The 20123-nt window shown below is 36.4% G+C and overlaps 1 protein-coding gene and 1 long non-coding RNA gene across 3 annotated transcripts in view; one reads left to right on the top strand and one right to left on the bottom strand.

Moving 5' to 3' along the window:
* Positions 1-20123, bottom strand: part of METAP1D (methionyl aminopeptidase type 1D, mitochondrial) — a 44928-nt gene that overhangs the window by 7245 nt on the left and 17560 nt on the right. For both annotated transcript variants that reach the window (XM_058840273.1, XM_058840272.1), the window contains 5 exons: positions 14324-14490; positions 11670-11819; positions 8177-8325; positions 7456-7498; positions 3500-3663 (listed from right to left, as the gene is read on the bottom strand). In XM_058840273.1, coding sequence (XP_058696256.1) covers positions 3500-3663; positions 7456-7498; positions 8177-8325; positions 11670-11819; positions 14324-14490 — 673 coding nt within the window. The remainder of the gene's footprint in view (positions 1-3499; positions 3664-7455; positions 7499-8176; positions 8326-11669; positions 11820-14323; positions 14491-20123) is intronic.
* On the top strand, positions 9459-17887 carry LOC131579823 (uncharacterized). The gene is made up of 3 exons (XR_009277777.1): positions 9459-9589; positions 12595-12675; positions 17667-17887. It is a non-coding gene; the product is annotated as an uncharacterized LOC131579823 (long non-coding RNA).

Here is a 20123-nt window from a genome sequence, read left to right as displayed (position 1 = left end):
CAGTGTAATTGTAATTTACAGTAGCTGTCAAGGAAAATCTATCACAGATGACATTAAAATGACTTATTTTGCCTGAGCCACTTATTGTTTAAATGTGCATAATCTGATAGAAACAGATTTTTTTAAAATCTGCTTTATATTGTTCTAAATTAATATCAAAACATATACTTATGTGTTAAACACTTTAAACCATTTATTAATACTTTCATCACTATTTTTTTTGTAGGAGTTGAAATTTGGTTTATTTAACAACATCACTTTTAAGTTCTTTAGCTCTCTACATTCATAACATTTTCATGCACTTAGATTCACTGTCTAAAAAGCAGATTTCAAACTAGATACATTTTTGTCTGAAAACATCAAAAATGGTAGAAGAAAATGGACCATTGGGACCAATTCCATCTACACTGGAACTGACCAATAGTTTTGATATGCCTTCCAGTAGAAAGAGGTAGCAAAACCCCAAATTTTTCTAAGCAAAGTAACTTATGAACCCATGCAATCTTTTATTTGCACCTTGTTGCCAACAGAAGAATGAACTGCTATCAATTAAATACTCAGTATCAGCTACTGAGCTTCCATAACAAAGACTATGTTAGAATATTGACTGCAAACTTACTCCGAGATACAATTATTCTGAAACTTGCTGTAGAAAGGAAATCTTCTCATTATTTGTGCATAAGATACATTCTGCATATGACTGGAGCATCTTTACAGAAAAACTGATGAAAGAAACCTAGACCCATTTCCATTCTGATAGACCTAAATGTTTTCAGCTTGTCAGTACTTGTTCTCAGGCATTTATAATATCTAATTCTTGTGAAACTTGAGATTTTAATGTGTGTATATATATATATATATATATATATATATATATATAAAAAAATATGTATTATAAGCTTGTCTGCAAGCAAATGTCAAATGACAAATAACCTGAAACACACAGCTTCACCAAGCCAAGGTGAGCTTTCAGCAGAGGGAGTGTTAAAGTAGTTCTAAACAAATCAGTACATTTAAATTGTCAACACGATAAAATCTTGAGAAATAAAGTTAATGACCTGCTATTTTATATGCAGTTTTGAACAGCTGCTAGCTTCAATTAATCTGCTTTGCAAAGGGGACACTGACTATATATTTACATTTTGCAAGTAAACTGACCTCTGTAACAACATAGCAAAAATCCAATGTCACATTCAACTCTGTTCTTTTTCTTCTCCTTCTTCTTCTTTCTTTCTTTTTTTTTTTTTTTTTAACAGCTAGAATTAATGTCGTGAATCTGTAATGAAATGCATTATCCTGCATGGAGATTTATCAGATTTTCCAACTGAATGCCATGCTTTGCTAGCACTAGCTGGAGTTCACCTGCATGTTGGTGTGGCGTGTGGCTCTTTTTTGTAAAGAGTTAAGTTGAACACAAAAAAAGGGAACAAAGGTCAGCACCCAGCCGCCACTTGAATGTGAGATTTTTCTTTTTATTCCCCTTGATGTATACTAGGCTCTGTGTTATTAGTCTTAATGATGGAAAATTGTAGTGTTGATACAAATCTTTTTTTCAAAGTAGTAGGCGGGAGCTCCATTTGTTAGTAAGTTTTTTTGTGACTAAAAGCCATGGACAGTACATTTATGTAGCAGTAAAAGGCCTAGATGCTCTTTCCATAGCAGAGCTAATTATTCCTACTGTGACCTTACTGATCTACCCTGTTCCTAGTACATCTCATCTGCACGCCTGTTCCTCTGTGTAGATGGTGTCAGAGAATATGAAAAACCCTATAATGAAACCATTTTCATGATGGAGAAAGGCTACTGGAGTTGCACTTGCTACAAAGAGGCTCAATTATATGAGTAATTGTGATAATTTTCTACATTCATAGCCTTCAATGGGGAAAAAAGAATGAGAGCCACAAAAGAAAATTACTTTAACAAGAAAGTACAGAGAGTAAAAATGGAAGAAGAGACAAAAAGGGGGAAAAAATAACCAGAAAAAAAAAGTTTAAAAAATAGATCTGGAGGGAGGAATAGCAAGACAGGGAGAACAACAGAAATGCTCAAAAAGCCTATGTGCAGCTGTGTTGCACAATTAAATTGAATTTTTTTTCTGCAGTTGATGAATGTGACTACTGCAAATGTGCCTCTGTAGTTAGCTATCATTTGTTGTTCCGTGACAGGAAAAGGATAATTACCTCTCAGAGAGAATCAAAGGCTGACATGCCCTTTAGACACAGCCATGAATGCAGAGCTCGATAGAATGCTTGAATAAGAATCCAGTGTTCTGTGCCCCCTTCTACTCAAGAATAAATTTTGTTAAAATGCAAGAGCACCACCAGTAAATTTGTTGAACCCTAGGTGTTCAAAAATATGAGGTGCATCTATCGACTCATCCCATTTGCAAAAATAAAACTACATTTTGAATTCACTTCTATTATATTCATGGACAGTAAGATAGTGAGATATGCATTAAATTTCTTTTCCCAGTAGGGGTCTGATTCAACATTTCCTATGAAAGAACAGAAAGACACTATCCTTTTTCTCCAGGCTAGTTAGCCTATAATTTAAAACTGTCAAAAACACAATTTTATACAAAGTCTTCAATAAAAGCTTCTCAGATATAACCCAAAGAGGTTTTACTAAAGTTTGATTCAGACTCTGTTACAATATTTTTAAAGCTATAAATATATCTAACTGATATTTTGCCGTTCTCTTTTTTTCTTAAAGTATTTGAAGATTTACAAAGAAAAAAAAAAGGCAGCATCCTTTCAAGGTGACTAAGCCTTGCAGCTTTTAAGTAATCAGAATGAATTCAATAGCTTGTTGGGACCATTAGCAGTCCGAAGAAGTATTGCTTAATGAAATGTATATGATATATGTCTATTTCTTTCTTTTGGCAAACATTTTAAAATAATCCATAGGTACTTTCAAAAAACTAAGGCACATTTTTATTTAAAGCCATCAGCAGAAGAGTCATGACTGCATTTATGTGAAGGCTAGAAGAGATGCAAAATAGGGAAAAATCTCTGAATGTCAGCTCTTTTTTCCCTGTGACGTTAGCAGGCACTGCTCTTTGTAAGATCAGAAGCTCTCGAGTTAAATATTTTCGTAGTTTTTAAACAAAGAGCTTATTTATATTGACTAATTCCTTTGTAACAGTCAATGAAAACAATGGTTTCTAACTGTCTTACACTGTTAGACAGATGTGGTGTACTGTCACACACAAATAAAAAATAAACAAAAGCCCACTACAAATTACATCGGTTAATTCAAATCTACTTTATGAATATATTTGTCTTTTTCTACAGTTATCTTTGCTGACCCTAGTGTAATTCACTTTAAAAAAAATACCTCTTACCCAAGGAACAACATTATAGCTTGGCAGTTCACATACTGATATCAGACTGAAATGATGGTTTTGAATCATAAAACATGTCATCAGCTTTATACCAAACCACCAATAACCTTTGTCCCATTTGCCAGCCCTCCTTTTACTTGTCAATATAAGGCTTACCTGATTGTGTTTCCAATTACAGAGAAGGGAGCCCCTGGTCTGCAAGCTGCAATTGCTTCATCTCTACATTTCCTGGCAACCTCCACTAACTTTTCACCAGATTTATCCACATTGCCCACCAAAAAGGTTTCAGAAGTGTCACCATGGTAGCCATTGTAATACACCTAAACATACGCAGAAACGTAAAGACATTTTTTCATTTTGCATCCAGAAACAAATCATCATCTTAATTAAATCCATTCTTTCTAGGAACAAGCGATATATTGCAACAGACAGACAGGTAAGTCATATTTGCAAGACTGGAAAAGCAAAACATTGCAGAGGAAAAGAAAAAAAAAAAAAAGCTTGGAAGACTGCAAGGTGCCTAAGGGTTACCAATGTTGCCAATTAAAAATTCAAGAAAAGCAGAAGCTGTGCATCAGTGCCCAGCAGTGCACCAGGCAGTGACACTGCTCAGCCACAGGACATGAGGATAACTGGGCTGCTTGCGAGATGGGTGGCGGCCGTGGATGGGCTGAAGCAGGCCCTGGGGGCTGTCGGGTGCTCACCCATCCTGGCCCCCGGCCCTGCAGCCAGGGACCTGCTTGCACCCCAGAGGGGCAGGGACTGAGCCCCAGCGCTGGCCGTGGGCACGGGGGAACCTGCTGGCTGGCAGGGAGGTGAATGTCCGCAGTCAGCAGCCCCCGCTGGAGCTCTGAGGTGAGAGCCATACCCTGCCACCAACAGCCAGAGTGAACCCCACAGAAAGCAAGGACCAAATCCAGTCAGCTGTTGCAGGTTTTCTTGAATCTAATTTTTAAGCTGTAATGTGGCATTATCATTGGATTTTACTTCTGATTCCCAGAGATAAATTTTGATAGAATAAATGTACTGTTGTGGCACTGAAAATTTTCATGTTCTGAAAATGAAACATGCTGTTGAATTAATTACATACTGTTTTTTCTCTTTTCTTTTTGACATTTTATAGGTTTTAAACGTTAGCTCTCCTGAAATTCTCTGTTGATCACAAGAGATCCTGGCTATGCACTATGGAGCTCTGCAACACACCATTAAAATGGGGTTTGCAGCCCTGCACATGGCAGGCAGGCCCATAATTGTAAGACTAAGTGATATTTCCCTAGAAAAATACAAATTATAATGGTGTACAGTTTTGATCTTCTTAAACATTTTTTCTCCCTCAAACAGTGGGAAACTATCCTTTTACAACTAATTACTCACCAAGCTCGAACCACTGAACTTTTGCCACTGGCAAACTATTTGGGAAAGACAGACTCACATTCTTTTTGGTTGATTCCAAACTAAAAAAAACCCCACAATCCCAAAAACTCCATGCTACAAACAGTTTATCCCAAGGCCAGGTTTGTCTTCAGGCTGAGATACAAAGAAAATGCAGGCCACTAGGAGCAAGGGGTATTTTAAAGAAAGGTGAGTGCCAGCAAGGGCCTAACTGTTGCCACCGCTCTGGCAAAAAGCAGCTGCAATCCTCTGCTCTACACCTTCCTCTGCCAGTTCAGACTATCACAAAATCTTATTTTATTTTTTTATTTAATGCCCATTGGGCAGGTTTTAAAGTAGATAGTTCATACTTAAACCAAACTAGTTTGTTTTTAGCTCTAGCAAGTAAAACACACAAACCCCCAACATTAGACATCATCATCCTGGAAAAGCAAACACAGATTTAAAACGTAACAGGAAAGTTAAAAAAAAAACAACAAAACAAACAAACAAACAACAACAAAAAACCCAACAACAAACCAAATAATAATTACTGCAGCCCATCAGCTGCAATTACATATTTCTGATGTTAATAAACTACAACCACAGCAACTGTAACATACTATTTCCTTAAAATTCAGTGAAAGAACCAAGTTGTAGGAAACATTGACCTGGTAACAATAGGCTGAAAATTGCACTATGCTGAGGATCCAGTAATGGATAACACTATTGTCTCTATATTAAAACCCATTTTCAAGTCTACATGTTTCAAGCCTATAAAATTTGTATTTCATCTATGAAATGCTACCATCTTAATTGTCCTAAAATGGACTTTTTTTGTCCAGATAATTTGTACATAGTGCTAGGTGTTTAAACATAACAACTTGAGTATTATTTAATTACTTTATAGAACCTGTACACAATTATAAACAATTTGTTGTGCAATATTTACTTTGATTTTTATTCCGTGAGGCTGTGAAATGCCCCAGTTTTGCTCATTAAAAATAAGCTAAGAGATCAGTTAATAATGCTGAAAAGTAGGATTTTTTCCTCAGTTGCTTTGGACTAAGCAATTATCATACACAGCACAGTTCAGTTTTAAATGATAAAAAAAATCTTACAAGGGTAGTCAGAAATTGCCATCCTTGCAAGAATCTTCACATTCACAGGAATGTCAAGATTTATTTTATTTTATGAGAGTAAATTAAAAGCAAAGAAATATATGTCTGCAAAAAGGCCAGTAATATTTAGTCAGACATTTGTAAAGCAGAATGGACAAGACATGGACACTGTGTTAATAGAAAAAAGTTTCATTTAGTTTCTCATGGAAAGTATCTGTGATACGAGTCGATACTTTTTTATTCTACAGTATCATTATTATCCTGACAGACTGAACAAAAAGTAAAATGAACCTTAAGGAGGTACAAAGAAATATGATTTAAATCCTTAGTTGTTGCAAACTGATTTAGTTTAATAAACTGAGCAAAGCAACACCAGTTCACACCAGTAAAAATGAAGGCAAAAAATGAAGTTTAAAAATGCCAGACTGCACTGTGTAAACCTGCTAGTCAGAATTCTACAATTAAAAAGTATGGAGATGGGAAAGAATTTAAAAAGATCAAAAACCCAAGGCAAACGAAATCCAGTTTGGATCACATGTGCGTATATAATGGGAAAAAGGTCGTTGACCCTAATTTTAATAGAAAAAATATTTTAGAAAGCTTGAATCTCATGCTCAGAGGTAGGTCTGCTAAAGATTTCTTCACTCTGCCAGTATGATAGTAGTATCAAGTTACCAATAGGTTCTTTAATGATTTTAAAAGCTTGTTTTTATGAGATTCTACTCCCTTGTATGTGACATATTATTGCAAAATAATGGTGGGATTCAAAAAACATCTGTGTTCATATTAGAAATAAACAGCACTTAAAAAAAATAAAAACATGCAGAGCAAAAAAGAAAAAATACTTCTACAAAACATATATATTTTTTTTTTCTTAAATGAAATGAGAATTAGGTTTCCAGTTCCTGTGCTTTCTTGCTCCTAGGAAAACCCAGCCTGTGTTTATTTAAATAGCTATAATTGATGATTCCCTGGAAATATTAAGTCCTGGTTATATCACACTATTTGTTTCTGTTCAAAAGGTTCAGGGCTTCTATACCAGAAATGGAACACAACACTACCTTCAGGGATTTTAATAAATGTAGGGAACACTGCTAGCAAAAGAGTTGCTGTCCAAATAGACTGACATACCCAGGCCAATGCAGCCTCTAATGACAGAGTAAGATAATGTCAGGCCCCACTCAAAATCAGCAGGAAGAGGAAGATCAATCTTGGCAGAGTGAAGGAAAAATGCTGGCTTTCTTCATGTTAGCTCATCTCATACATATCTATCTTCAGCTGCTGCCCAGTACTGTGGTGCTCTGCATTAACTACACAGTGGATCAATAACAATTACACCTTCTCAAAAACATGACACATAGCAGGATTGGGTTGACATTTCACTTAGGCCAACATTGATCTCAGTGCATCTGATTCCAGTCCTAAATTCAAGTCAGGCCTGGGTCTAGCTGGAATAAACACACAGTTAAAAACAAAAAAGGAAACCAGCTGCTTGTGCCTTGGCTCAGAAGTAAACAGCACATCCATCTGTGCATCCCCCATCTCCAATCCACTATTCTTCCTGTTGCTACTAGTGATTCTAAAGTTGATCAAAGACTATTTTTTATATGAATTACTCACCGTGACATCAATGTTGATAATATCTCCATCCTGAAGAGGTCGACTGAAACATAAACAGAAAAAAAAAATAACGGTGATAGACAGTTCCCAACAAAGGGAATATAAGAATAAACACCTAATGACACATACATAAAAAATCAAGGGGTAGATATTTTGTGATGGAGGAAGGCAGAAGCAAACAGAATAACCATTTTTAATGTTCAGCTCTGACTATTTAGAGAACAAGTGTAGCTGAATATAAAATAATGAGAAACAACTACCCGAAAAACATATCAACACCTGAAAAATCCACCATTATATTTATTCTTTTTCTCTCACTAGGGTTCATATTTTACTTTGTGAGTAGCTGAATGTATTGAGAATAAAAAAAAAAATCCCACATAAATTCAAATATATTTATTCCTTAGCCTATACTTATTTTGCTGGATGAACAAAAAATCAGACCATACTGGGTTTTTTTCCCCACACACACTAAAGTCAAAATGCAATATGCTATTTTTCTTTAAGTGTCTGGACAAACAGGATAATATATTTTTTTTCCTATTTCACATATATTTCTATAATAGCTGTCAGCATCATAGAGTAACATGTTCTGCATCTACAATGTGTTTAAGAACGACATTTAGTTAAGCTGAAGTTTATTCAATATTAGATACAATTTATTAATTTCAGTTTAACACTTTAATTTCCAGTCGCAAAATGTACATTATTGAGGAAATACCTGTCAGGAATACCGTGACACACCACATTGTTTACGGAAGTACAAACAGATTTTGGAAAACCTCCATAGCCCAGAGGTGATGGATAGGCATTCTGTCTGATTATTTCATGATGAACAATGGAATCTATTTCTTCAGTTGTCATGCCAACCTAAAATATCAAACATAAAATCCTGTTAAAAAAGCAAAGAGAGTTTCTTATATTTATTGAATATGATTGCAGCCAAGCTTCAATGAAATATTGGACGTTTCAAATATACTGTTTTGATACAAAACACTATACTGTCTGATATACTTTATTGATGTATGGACTTTCTTTTCTGAAAAAAGAAAAGATTTTAAATAAAACATGCATTAGAAATGAGCACTCAAATGTTCCTAGAAAACCTAAAATCCTGCCTACTTCCTTTCTGTTCTTTTTTCCACATCTACTTTCTCAAAGACACCAATTTCCCATGGCATCGTTTCAGTAGCTGCTACAGAAATATCTTCTTTCAATGCTTTCAGTCCCTTAAAACAAAACATTATTTCCCCCTTTTATTTGTAAAATAAAGGATATTAATTCTTATAATTGCCCAGTGCGTTCACCAAAATGTATTCAAGCATTTTAAGAAATTGTTTTCCAGGTATTCCTATTTTTTTTTTCAAAACATTGAAATATTTAGATTCAAATTTTAAGGATAATTTACTTAAAGTTGCCATAGCCTGGATGATCATTATGAATCTGCAAGTACTGACCCATCATTTTTAGAAACCTTCATTTTTATGTTTAATATTTTCTAGATTAATCTTTTCCTCAAGATTTTACATATTAAAAAAAACCCTTTCATAAATCATTCAGCCATTTTCTGGATGTCCATGGAGTGCAAAGTGCACATGCATAAAACAACATTATTTTTGCTTTTCTTTTGGATCAACTGGAATGGTTAGAGCTGAAATTTGGTAAGGAAACCTCTCTAATCGAGGAGTACTTTTGAGGGTTCCTCTATAAATTGATTTTGCTTTGAAAGAGTTCTGAGCCTTTGAAAATCATACTTTGTATGGAGTATCATTCTTAGCACACTGAAGGAAATATCACAGTGGCTGTGACTGTGGAGTAACATGTGAAACACAGGTAGGCTGTGGTGCTGGAGACAGTTATATAGAGAAATATTGCGTGGCCATGCACAGTCAATACAGGAGAGTGCACTTGAGGATAAAACCAGGTCTGTTTACTCAGCTGAATTTTGTTCAGCACAGAAACGTTGTTGGGCAGGTGAGGAGCAATGAACGTGGGTTCAAGACCAGGATTTGGAATTACTGCACATGCTCCCGCTTTGCAGCAGCCATGGCAGCCTCAGTGCTGGGATGGCAGCCACAGCCTTGGCAGGCTGTCTGGACTGGACACAGCAGATGCTGGTTCTGGATAAATACAGGTTTGTTCCTCCTGCCTTTGCTGAAACATCTTCATCTCTAGCCCACAGACAAACTGAACTGCTATGTACCCGGCTGGCTGCTGCCTACTGCTGCTCTGCTCAAGCAATTTGATGTAGTTTTTGGATACTCAGCAGACAGATCTCTGGTCTCTGCATGGCTTACACCCTGTGAAAAGTTCTGCTTTTAACAGTATGTGCTTTACTTTTAAAGATACTTTTGCTAGCTGGGCAAGTTTGGGGTGGCACCTGCTGTGCCCCTAATCACTTATTCGGAACAGGGCAATTCAATGGTATATAATAAAATATTTTCATGTCAAAGAATCTGCGGTTTTATTCCCAAAATCTGTTACTCAAACCCAGGAAAGCTATCATATATAATACTGTATTGTAATTTGAAATCCCACAGGCAGTAATGGCAACATCAAAACCATGTTCAAAATATATCTCTCTGTATCCATGGATTATAATGCACCTTTGTTATATTGGGGGATCTTACTGCCATTAGCTAAAGCACAGGCAAGAGCCAGTTTGGAGGACTGTGTGCAAGGTGGGTTCAGCAAGATAACAGGAACAAGTGGAGGGATGGGACTCTTCAGGTAAAATAGGAATGTAGAGTTCAGATTATGAGAAAAGGGTAAAAGAGCTTGCTTTGTTTAGTCTGGTGCACAGCTCTATTCCTGCATAAAAGGAAAGACACAAGGAAAGGCAGGAAACTGCTTGAATTACAGAGCAGTGCTGGCACAAGAACAGATGGGTATAAACTGACCACGTGCAGCAACAGGCTGGAAAGCAGAAGATGCTCACTGTCAATGAGGGAGAGTTTTGGAGCATCCTCACACTCAGGGGAGTCTTGAACAAACACTTACTTGTGTAAAACAGAGCTCGCCATCAGTCTGTGACTAACTTGGGCTGTACTCTCAGCATTGCAACTCCAAATGCCACCTCTCTCCCAGTTATACAGGTCCTGGTTATGTAATTATTAACTTATATAACTTTTTGCTTCAAAACATTCATTATGTGTGTGTAGTATTTTGCTATTACGTATGATTTGGCACATAATATGAACTGTGTCTTAAACTACACCATACTGCATACATTTGTGTTTACACATGGTAACAACCAAAGAGTATTTGTGAACTACTGCTCTCATTCAAAACCCACACTGCACCCTGAACCTTTGGAGTATGTATATGCCTTTAAATGAATAAGTTTTATTGTACTGAAAAATAACTGAACATTAAAAAGTTAAACATGCACAAAGCTATGTAAGATTAAAGCTTCAGGCAATTTTGTTATTTGCCATCCCAGCTCCAGAACTAAACCTTTGTGAAAGAGTGATGATAGCTGAAAGAAAAATCCCCTTTTAAGTCAATGGCATTGACCTACAGTCCCCATCTACCTCTGCATCTCATAGCTACTCAACCCATTTCACCTTATCCAATATGCTATTACATGAAATACCAAGGCAAGGCTAAAAAAGCATTTCTTCATCTGCAAAACCTGGTAGTAGGCTCCTCCCTCTACATTTTTTCATGGGAGGTATCCTAAAAAGCATACTGTAGGAACATTTCTGGAAATCATGAGGGTTTATTATCAATGCACTCTGGAAAATTGTGTAGAATTTGGCAGCTGTTTTTTCCAATGGCAGCTCTGTGAGACATACTGGATCCCACAGGACAGTGAGGGCTGAAGGATGGACAGGAATGGAGGAGGCAGACCAAGTGTGGGCTCGTACACATGCAGAGCTGGGAAGAATAACATATGAGGTAGATGGGTCACGAAATGAAAGGAGAAAATGTGGCATGTGCTTTAGGATTTGACACAATCCAAAGTGAAGGAGATTAGAAACACTGAGATATTACACCTGAGCCAGTCAGTAACTATACACTATGTAGGTCCAAAGTACAGAAATAAATAAGCAGAACTGAATCAAAAGTTAATAAATCCTTATTTTTTCAGGATCAAACTTAAAATTGGATACACATTATAGGAAAGTTAAAACAACAAAAAAGTAGGAAAAAATCCCAAATAAGTGAAAACAAAGACACTCAAGCTGTTATGGGACTTCTGTAATTGTTACCTTTAAGCCCTTTCCAGCCAGAAGCAGGACATGACGGGCCAACTGACAAGCTTGACGAAGCCCTTGAATCTGATCTTCATTCTTAATTTCTATGTCGTCTCCCCAGTCTGGTACAATGCCTGTCGTCACATAGTCTGGCTTCTTTATGTGCTTGGAGAAAAAGGATTGAAAATGAAGATCAGAAAACTGAGCATGACAATGGGATCATTTTCTCAGATACTGCCTCCTGCTTCATGGCAGCTTGCCCTTTCTGTCGTAGTATCGACCTTCCTAAGCCATCAGGGCAAACCCTCAAGGCTGCCTCAGTATTTCTTCCACTGCCCTTTTGAACTTAACATTGCCTGTTACTACTGACTTACACAGTCTGTTAGCCTTCCAGTGCTGAAACCCCAGATACTGCAGCTGACTTCCAGCACAGACAGTTTCAAGTTAGGAAACTGGGAGAAAGACTTAAAAACTCTTCATTTTCTTTTGCAAAGAGGGACATTTTTTACAAAAGGCATCTAAACACTGGAAGTGATTGGACAAACATACAGAATTAGTCTCAAAATTAAACCTGATCAAATCCCGTGTTTCTCATTCAAATAAAACTCTTATTGAGAAATCCATGAGATTGTTTTTTGACTAAGAACCTTAGGATTTAACTTATTTTAATACAGAGATTTTTACACAGTAATCTAGTTCATATGCTGTGTCCAAATTTGTCCACCTACAACATCACACAAAGACATCCCAATTTGCTGTGTCAAGGGAAGTGTAATAAGCCTCATTTTTTCCACAAAAGAACTTCTCAGCCATTGTTTGAGGTGAAATTTAATATCTGATTTTTAAAAATCCACAAGAATTTAATTATGTTTATAAACATGAAAGCTAATAAGAATAGCAATGTCTTGCACGGAGTTGGAAATGTACTTTCTCTCAGCAGGTCCTGGACTATTTCACTGGCTGCAGAAGAATCCCTTTGCCCATGACAGCCAAGCTGATTTTCTGCCATGCTGGCCACAGGGTGAGTTTTGCACTGACTTCACAAAATACTGAGTCAAGCTGGCTGGCAGAAAACAAAGCAGGCATTTTGGCTGTACACAAAACAACCATACAACAACAGGAGTTGTTGGAGTAACAAAGAATGGGGCAATTGATGAACTCTACTGGGATTTTAGGAAGACTGTTACAGGTATTTTATGTCTAATCTGATAAAAACTGAAAGTATATTTGGCAAACTATTGCCAACAGGATTTCAGATTCCCATTTCTTTAAAATTAATGCCATATCAACCTTAACAATGTCCCATTGCAGTAGTTTGGGCCTTAGTTAAAAAAACAACAACAAAACAACACCATTTGTTGGATTAGCAACTCCATACACAGTATCACCCCTGCCTTCCTCTTGGAGGGCACTTGCCTATTAACTGAGACATGATCCTACTGACCTCTAAGAACTGTGAAGGGAAAAGCCCAAAGCAGCATACATACAAATATCTATGTGGACAGTTTCACACCAACATCTTAAAAAACACTGTGATTTCAGTGTGATTTCTGGCATATTCAGAATGAAAGCAATAATTTTGCCCTCAAGTTTTCAGAGTTCATAGACATGGAGTGATTTTTAGATGTCTGAGAACTCTGATGTGGGAAGATAACTTTTCATTATGACAATATATTTCTTTCTCTTTATCTAAAAGAAGCATCTAGATACAGAAAATAAAGTTTTTTAATTCTATGATTTTTAAGCTTTTGAAAATATATAGAGCATGTAACCCTATGTTCTCCCTGCACAGAGAGCTTCCACAACCTCTGGGGATAAGAGCCCTACTTCCACCATTCTTATATGATTTCCTATCTAACAACTTTTAGTATATTTGGCCCTATATTTGGCATAAGAAATCTATATTAAAATGAAAAACAAAATTGTAAGAAGTACTAATGCACATCCTGTGAAGCACTGTTTAGAAAGGGTACTTTGGTTTCTTTTGGCTAAAGAAAAGATACTAAACAGTTAATCTCTATGCTGTAATTAAACAGGGGAAAAAAAAGAAAAGGAAAAAAAGGAAACCAGAAGTGGAGCACATGTTAAATTTGCATTTTCATCAAAAAGTCCCTTTTGGCTCTAAAGTAAATAAAAACAAAAATATATGTTGCAAGGAAAAAGAACACTCAGGCACAAAAAAGAGAAGTTTAAACCATACAGTGGGGCTGTGGGACAGCTACCAGCAGGTATTGTACATTTTCTTTCTAACATAACCAAATAATAAAACCATCAGCAAAATATAAGCATTTTTATAATTAGCTTACTGGAGATTTATACAGAAGGGGACTCAGATGATCATGAATGATTCCTACTGACTTCTGGTAAGACTGTCTACAATTGCTCCAAACAATAATCTGGACCCAGAATTTTCGACAGATAATTATAATATTCACATTTATTCTACTATAACTGAACAAGCCCCAGGTTTGAACTCCCTCATAACTAAATACATAACTGAGTTTAACATGGTAGACAGCTGAACATCAGCTCTCCTATTTCAAATACCAGACCAAGCAACAGGACAGTGATCCAACCCCCAGCTGCTGGACAACAAATACACTTGATCATGACTGCAGTCAAACTCTACACTGGCTGAAGAACAGATTAGGTAACAGCAATTGCAGTACCTTAGGAACTTGGTGAGCTGGAGAAACCATGGCTGGCCAAACTATACTATAAGCAGCATTTCTTTGTCCCTGAAAGAAGAAGCATCTTTGCTGATGATTGCTTGAGTGCCTGTGCAGGTAGTTACGATTGCACAAAGGAAAGATTATGTGGCAGCCAGTCACAGAACCTGTTAAGAGATAAATTAAAAGTTATTAAATTTCTTTTTCTACTTCCACATTACAAAATGGAGAGTATGCAAAAAGAAGGGCATCATGTAAAAAAAACCACAGAACTCATGTAGTTGCTGAGGGTAATTCAAATCTTGTACTGTTTAAGAGCAGAAAGAACAAGAAGGAATGAGAACAAAAAACCTTCAAAGTAATATTCTGAAGCTTTATAAAATACCAAATCAGTTTTGGTTTGATGCATTAAAAAGCAGTGTGGGTAAATTTCCCCACCATTTACAGACAGGAGTGATACCCTAACTGGCCTCTGCTTGGAGCAATTTGCACAGCTGCACTGTTGAAGGCTTGGCAAAGCAGTTAATAAGGCACAATAGCAAGAAAACAAGACAAAAAAAAAAAAAAACAAAGAAGATTTAATGTTATTTCATACAATATTTTCAGCTGTATTTCTGCAGAATTGGTCACATATTTGAGCATGACAGAGGTAATGTTGATCTTTGTCTTGTTGCTCAAGACACAAAGAGCAGGTCCTTTTGTTCAGGGGGCACCAGAAGAAACTTCAGGAGTTATTTTTAATCTTGGCCAGAAGTAATTGAAGGGATTAAAATTTGCAATTTATTTGGAGTATTTGAATCAGATTTCAATTTAATTAGCATGGGAATTTGGGGTGAAAGTTTCATAGTTCAAACTTAGTAGTTGGGCAATGACACTTCTGCCCCCACAAAAAAGGAAAAAAGGAAAAAAAAGAAAAAAGGAAAAAACAGAAAAGAAAGAGCAGTTGAGACCCAAAGGCTCTCAGAGACATCAAAACCAAAATAATGCACCACAAAAGACAATGCTAACATCAAAACCAGAAAATTCAAAAGGATTATTGACAATGCCCAATTACATTACAATTACAGAGTGTGTATTTCCACTACTCAAATGTTCCACAATATAAACATTGGTTCTTTTGTGAAACATAAGTTTAACGTAATAGTTGATCTGCTTCTGAAAAATGTCATTATGTATACAAATACAGAGCAATCTTGTGGCAAGTAATCCTGACGAATAATTATTCTTCAGTAAAACGGTTTAGTTTAAACAGAAGTAACTAAAGATTTTTGTATCACAGAAATTAAGAAATTAGTCTACTGCATATTTTGTAACTAAAAATTTTGTAAGTAAAAATATTTATCTCCAGAATAATTTCCTTCTTATCTTGCATGCTTTTATTCTATTGTACCTTTCTTCCTTTCCTTTGGATTCATTTATCATGTTCAGATGCAGAAATTATATTATCCTTCCACATGTGCAATCTTTCTAAGACAGCCCTTTTACAGTATTCCATGACATACAGAAGATTTGAGTTATGCACTGCTTTGGAGCCCCAAGCCCAGACTGAATGAAATAGTTGCATCAGGTTTGTGTTAGAAATGTTCCCAACTGTCTCTTTGCACTGATCAGAATTACATTTACGTTCTAATATCTGAAAAGTTAAAATCTAGGTGTAGAAACTTTTAGTCATGCAAATATTTACTGGTGGTTGTTGTTGTTGTTGTTGTTGGGTTTTTTTGCTCATTTGTTTTGTTTGGGTTTTTTGCTTGGTTAATTTTTTTTGTTTTGGTTGTTGTTGATTGCTAGCTTTACTTGTAGATAAATAACAAAGTGGAGCTGAGGTTCACATCCAGCTCTCAGTATAACCGAAGTACCCAATGGAAGCTACCTTTTTCAAAACAGAAGCAAGTGCCTCCAGGGAAGTGGAGCAGTTAAGAGTGGGCTGGATTGATTTGGTAGCCTATTAAGTAGAATTTAAACAGCAGACTCATAATCTCCTTTCCTAGAGTCTCCTCCACAAGAAAAAAAATCATTGTCTAATTAACAATAATCACCCAAACATACAAAAAAAAGATAAAGGGTCACCTAAACTGCAACTGTAAGCACGTCTGAAGAACCCAAAGCATCCTACAAACTCCCTGTCTGGTTTGTACTCATTTCTGGAATTTGGAAGCACAGAATCTGCTGAGGCAGCAACTTTTGGGCCATCAGAAGTAGCAATCACTCTGACAGTGTAAGCCAAGTTGCCTCTTCTACGAAGTGCTGTTGAAGTACCTTGCTCTTAGCACAGCTAAAGGTACTACAAATATATCAAAATCCCACACTCACTGCTGTGGTTAGCTGAAGTCCACACGGACATCAGTATGTGAACATGCATTTTAAACGCTCTCCTTGATGCCCAGAATGCTCCCTGGGCACCTTGTCTACTGTGCCACAATTTAACTGGGGAAGAATGGTAAAAGTGTGCTTGTAAATTATTCCCAATGCGCTCCCCCAAATACACACTCTTAAATACATTAAACCATATCCATGGGTGTACGTCTATTGACTAGCTCACATTCAGAAGGGATGTTTTATTCAGAATAAAATTTTTACCTCTATTCTCCCAAAGATACACTGCAAGTGTTGTCACAAAATAACAGGATAATAAGGTACCATAGCCTGTTGTTATTCTACTAACTACTCATTATAAACCAGATGCATACAAAAATACCTACTACTTGAACAGATGAAATGAGACAAGCAAATAAGTATCACCATTGTAAAATACAATTCCTAAATTATATCACAAGAATTATAAACACAAGGCAACTAAACCTTTATTTGAAATATAAAAAATTATAAGAGAAAACATTCTCCTACAAAGTAAAAATAAAATTAAATAAAATGGCATTAAAATACAATGAAGTTACTGGTCTGTAATGAAAATCTGGATTCCATCCACACACTTCCTTCCTTAAGAAGGCCTTCTAATGCCTCCACAGCTCCTTTTATTTTTCGAGCTCCCATATTCCCAGCTAATTCGATATAGCAACATCATCAATCACCTGAGACAGGAACAACTGTCTGTATTCTCCAAGTCTGGCTCAGAGGTTCCCTCCTCCCCACCCCTTACACCCATCAAAGCTTTTCTCATTGCCTTTACTTCTGAAACACTGGTGCTCAAGCACATCCTTTTGTTAAGCCTTCTGTGTATACTAATTACTGTAAGATAGTTCACAAACATGGCATTTATACATCTTCCAGCAGAAACTGGAGCCACCAGAGAGCATGGTGTGTGAAGCTGGGTAAGCTGGTAACAGCCCAGCACAGCCAGGCATACAAAGTTGACCCTTTACATGTTTATTCTGTATCCCAACAGCAAGGCTACCTCACCTGCCATGTGCAACAGAATATTTACTATCAGCTGCACTAAGGAGAATTATCAGCAGTGTTACTGAATCACATCAGCAGCTCGGATGCATCGAGCACAGAAAATTACTGACAATGCTCTGCTGAGCCGCCAGTGAATCCCACTGTGCAATCCTTGTGCGCGCACGTCCTGCCGGAGCCGCTGGATTCCTCAGCACACCTTCCAGACCTTCATCTGGATTAATAATAGAAATATGCACTGTGAGCCCTTCTGAATTACCAGATGAATTTATCTTGTGTGGAAATTACATTTCTTTTCCATTTAAATGAGTCAGTCAGAGGGGCTGAATATGGCATTCAAGAATTATGATGGGTGGGAGCATTTTTAAGTGACTGATTTTGCAGCACAGAGTGCCCTATATTTATTAGCCTTTTACTCTAGGGCTATTTTAATTGTTATCTGTTCATGCATGTTACACTATATAATGAAATGCTCCCATTTCACTCCTAGAGTGGAGAGTTTTTTATGTGTATCTCTATTAATGACCCTTAATTAAGTTGATTTTAGTAATTTAAATGTGATTTTCCTCTGGTCAAGAAGTATTTTTAACGGGAGATGTTGGAAATGAACTCTCACATAAGCCCTTTTCTAATGCTTCTTGTTTAACAGTTACAGCAATTTATCAAGCTATGTTTCCAATGAATGAAGTGTGGGGTAGCTGGGCAAAAAACTGCTCATTTACATGATTCATCAAATGTGATTGTTAGCAACCATTTTTTTCATATTTATTCATGAAAATTTCAATTTTCCAAGCAATTAACAAAAATATTACCAATTGATAAACTTCATGACAGTTCTGAGCTACAATAAATACAAGGGTGCATCTTAAAAGAGACAAGAAATAAATTAACATATTTTAAAATAATTTAGTCACAGCATCAACAGAAGCAGAGTACCAAAATTATTTAGGATTACAAGAATTAACACCCCAAACTATTTAGGAAATAAAATCAACTCGCTCTTTGATAAAGTTAATAACATCAAAAGCATTGTTCTGACAACTCTTTTCAAAATATGTGATTTAATCTTTATTTTTAAACTGAAAAAAGAATGACTGTAGAGATTTTCTTAATATATACTCATTTGGACATGAAACACTAGAGATCTTTCATTTGGCTTGTCAGATAATTTTAATACTCTACTATAATTTACGTTCTTGTACAAATACTCATTTTACTGAAACTTCTGAGGATTAAAGTTAAAATGAGGTATTAAAAATCACTAAGGGTAACAATATATGGAATCCAGCCAATGCAACTAGGTAAGAATACATAGGTTCTTACTGCTAATTACCAAATGTTCCCATTTTTCAATCCAAAATAATGGCTGTGATTTGAAAGACCTTTACTTGTAATTTTAACTATGTCTAATAAAACACTGACTTTGTAACCCCTCATGTTGCAAAGGTATGTCCAAGCTTCTAAAATAGGATGGGAAAGATTAAAGGTCCTTTCCAGCTCTGTGTAACCTGTGTAGCAGAAGAGCAGCTCACATTTCAGATGCAATAACCTGCGCATTTGCTAAAAAAAAAGAAGAAAAAAAAAGGAAAAAAGTCCAAGAACAACATAGGGAAATGCCTGAGGCAGAAGTTGAAACTGATTGGGCAAAGTAGAAGGACAAGAGCCCTTGAAATTAAACAAAAGCAAATTCATTCTGTTGACAGATGTTGATTACATCAAAGCCAAGAAAGAACTTTTTTTTGTTTCACTTTTTTTTTCCTTTTTTGCAACTAATACCTCCACATTTTCTGCACATTATGGATATAATGTATCTTAATCAACATAATCCAACACATGATAATTCTCAAATTTGGTAGAAGTATATTGTAAGAAGGTCTTAACGACAGGCTTCTCCAAACAAGAGTGTATTCACATGGTCATGTCTGCATACCCGTGCTGGTCACGCCATCATCAGCCCCTTACTTCCAGGGGTTAACTGCTCTGGCAGCCAAATAAAATACAGAGAGCGCTGTGTAATTATGGAGACAGTCAAAGGGCAGACTCTATTTTGAAATCTATTTGCACAGACAAGGTCTTCCAATTTCGCTTACAGGAAACAAGCTGGTAAAGGGGGTCTCCTCCTCTCCAGATGCTTTCCACACGTTTTTCCCACATCAGGAAATCGTGGACATGGACACCATGCAGCACTGTTTCCTGGATTGCAGAACTATGTCATTACAAGGAGAAGAGCAAGTCCATGTTTGTGAGAAATATTTCCTCCTAATTGGATGTATTAAGGGAAAGCAAAACCCATAAGGACTACTGAAAATGTGACTAGCAGCAATTTGTAAACAGGACACAGCCACAGCTGTCACGATGGTACTGGAAAAGAGAAAGCAGAAATGAAAGGGTAAAAACACTCTGTTTTTAATAGCATGATTGGGGAAATGAAATATTCATCAGGATA

Source organism: Poecile atricapillus, chromosome 5 (assembly GCF_030490865.1).
Source record: "Poecile atricapillus isolate bPoeAtr1 chromosome 5, bPoeAtr1.hap1, whole genome shotgun sequence".
In the NCBI taxonomy this organism is placed as follows: Eukaryota; Metazoa; Chordata; class Aves; order Passeriformes; family Paridae; genus Poecile; species Poecile atricapillus.
The sequence above is the reverse complement of the archived record's forward strand: the minus strand, read 5'-3'. Positions and strand labels throughout refer to the sequence as shown.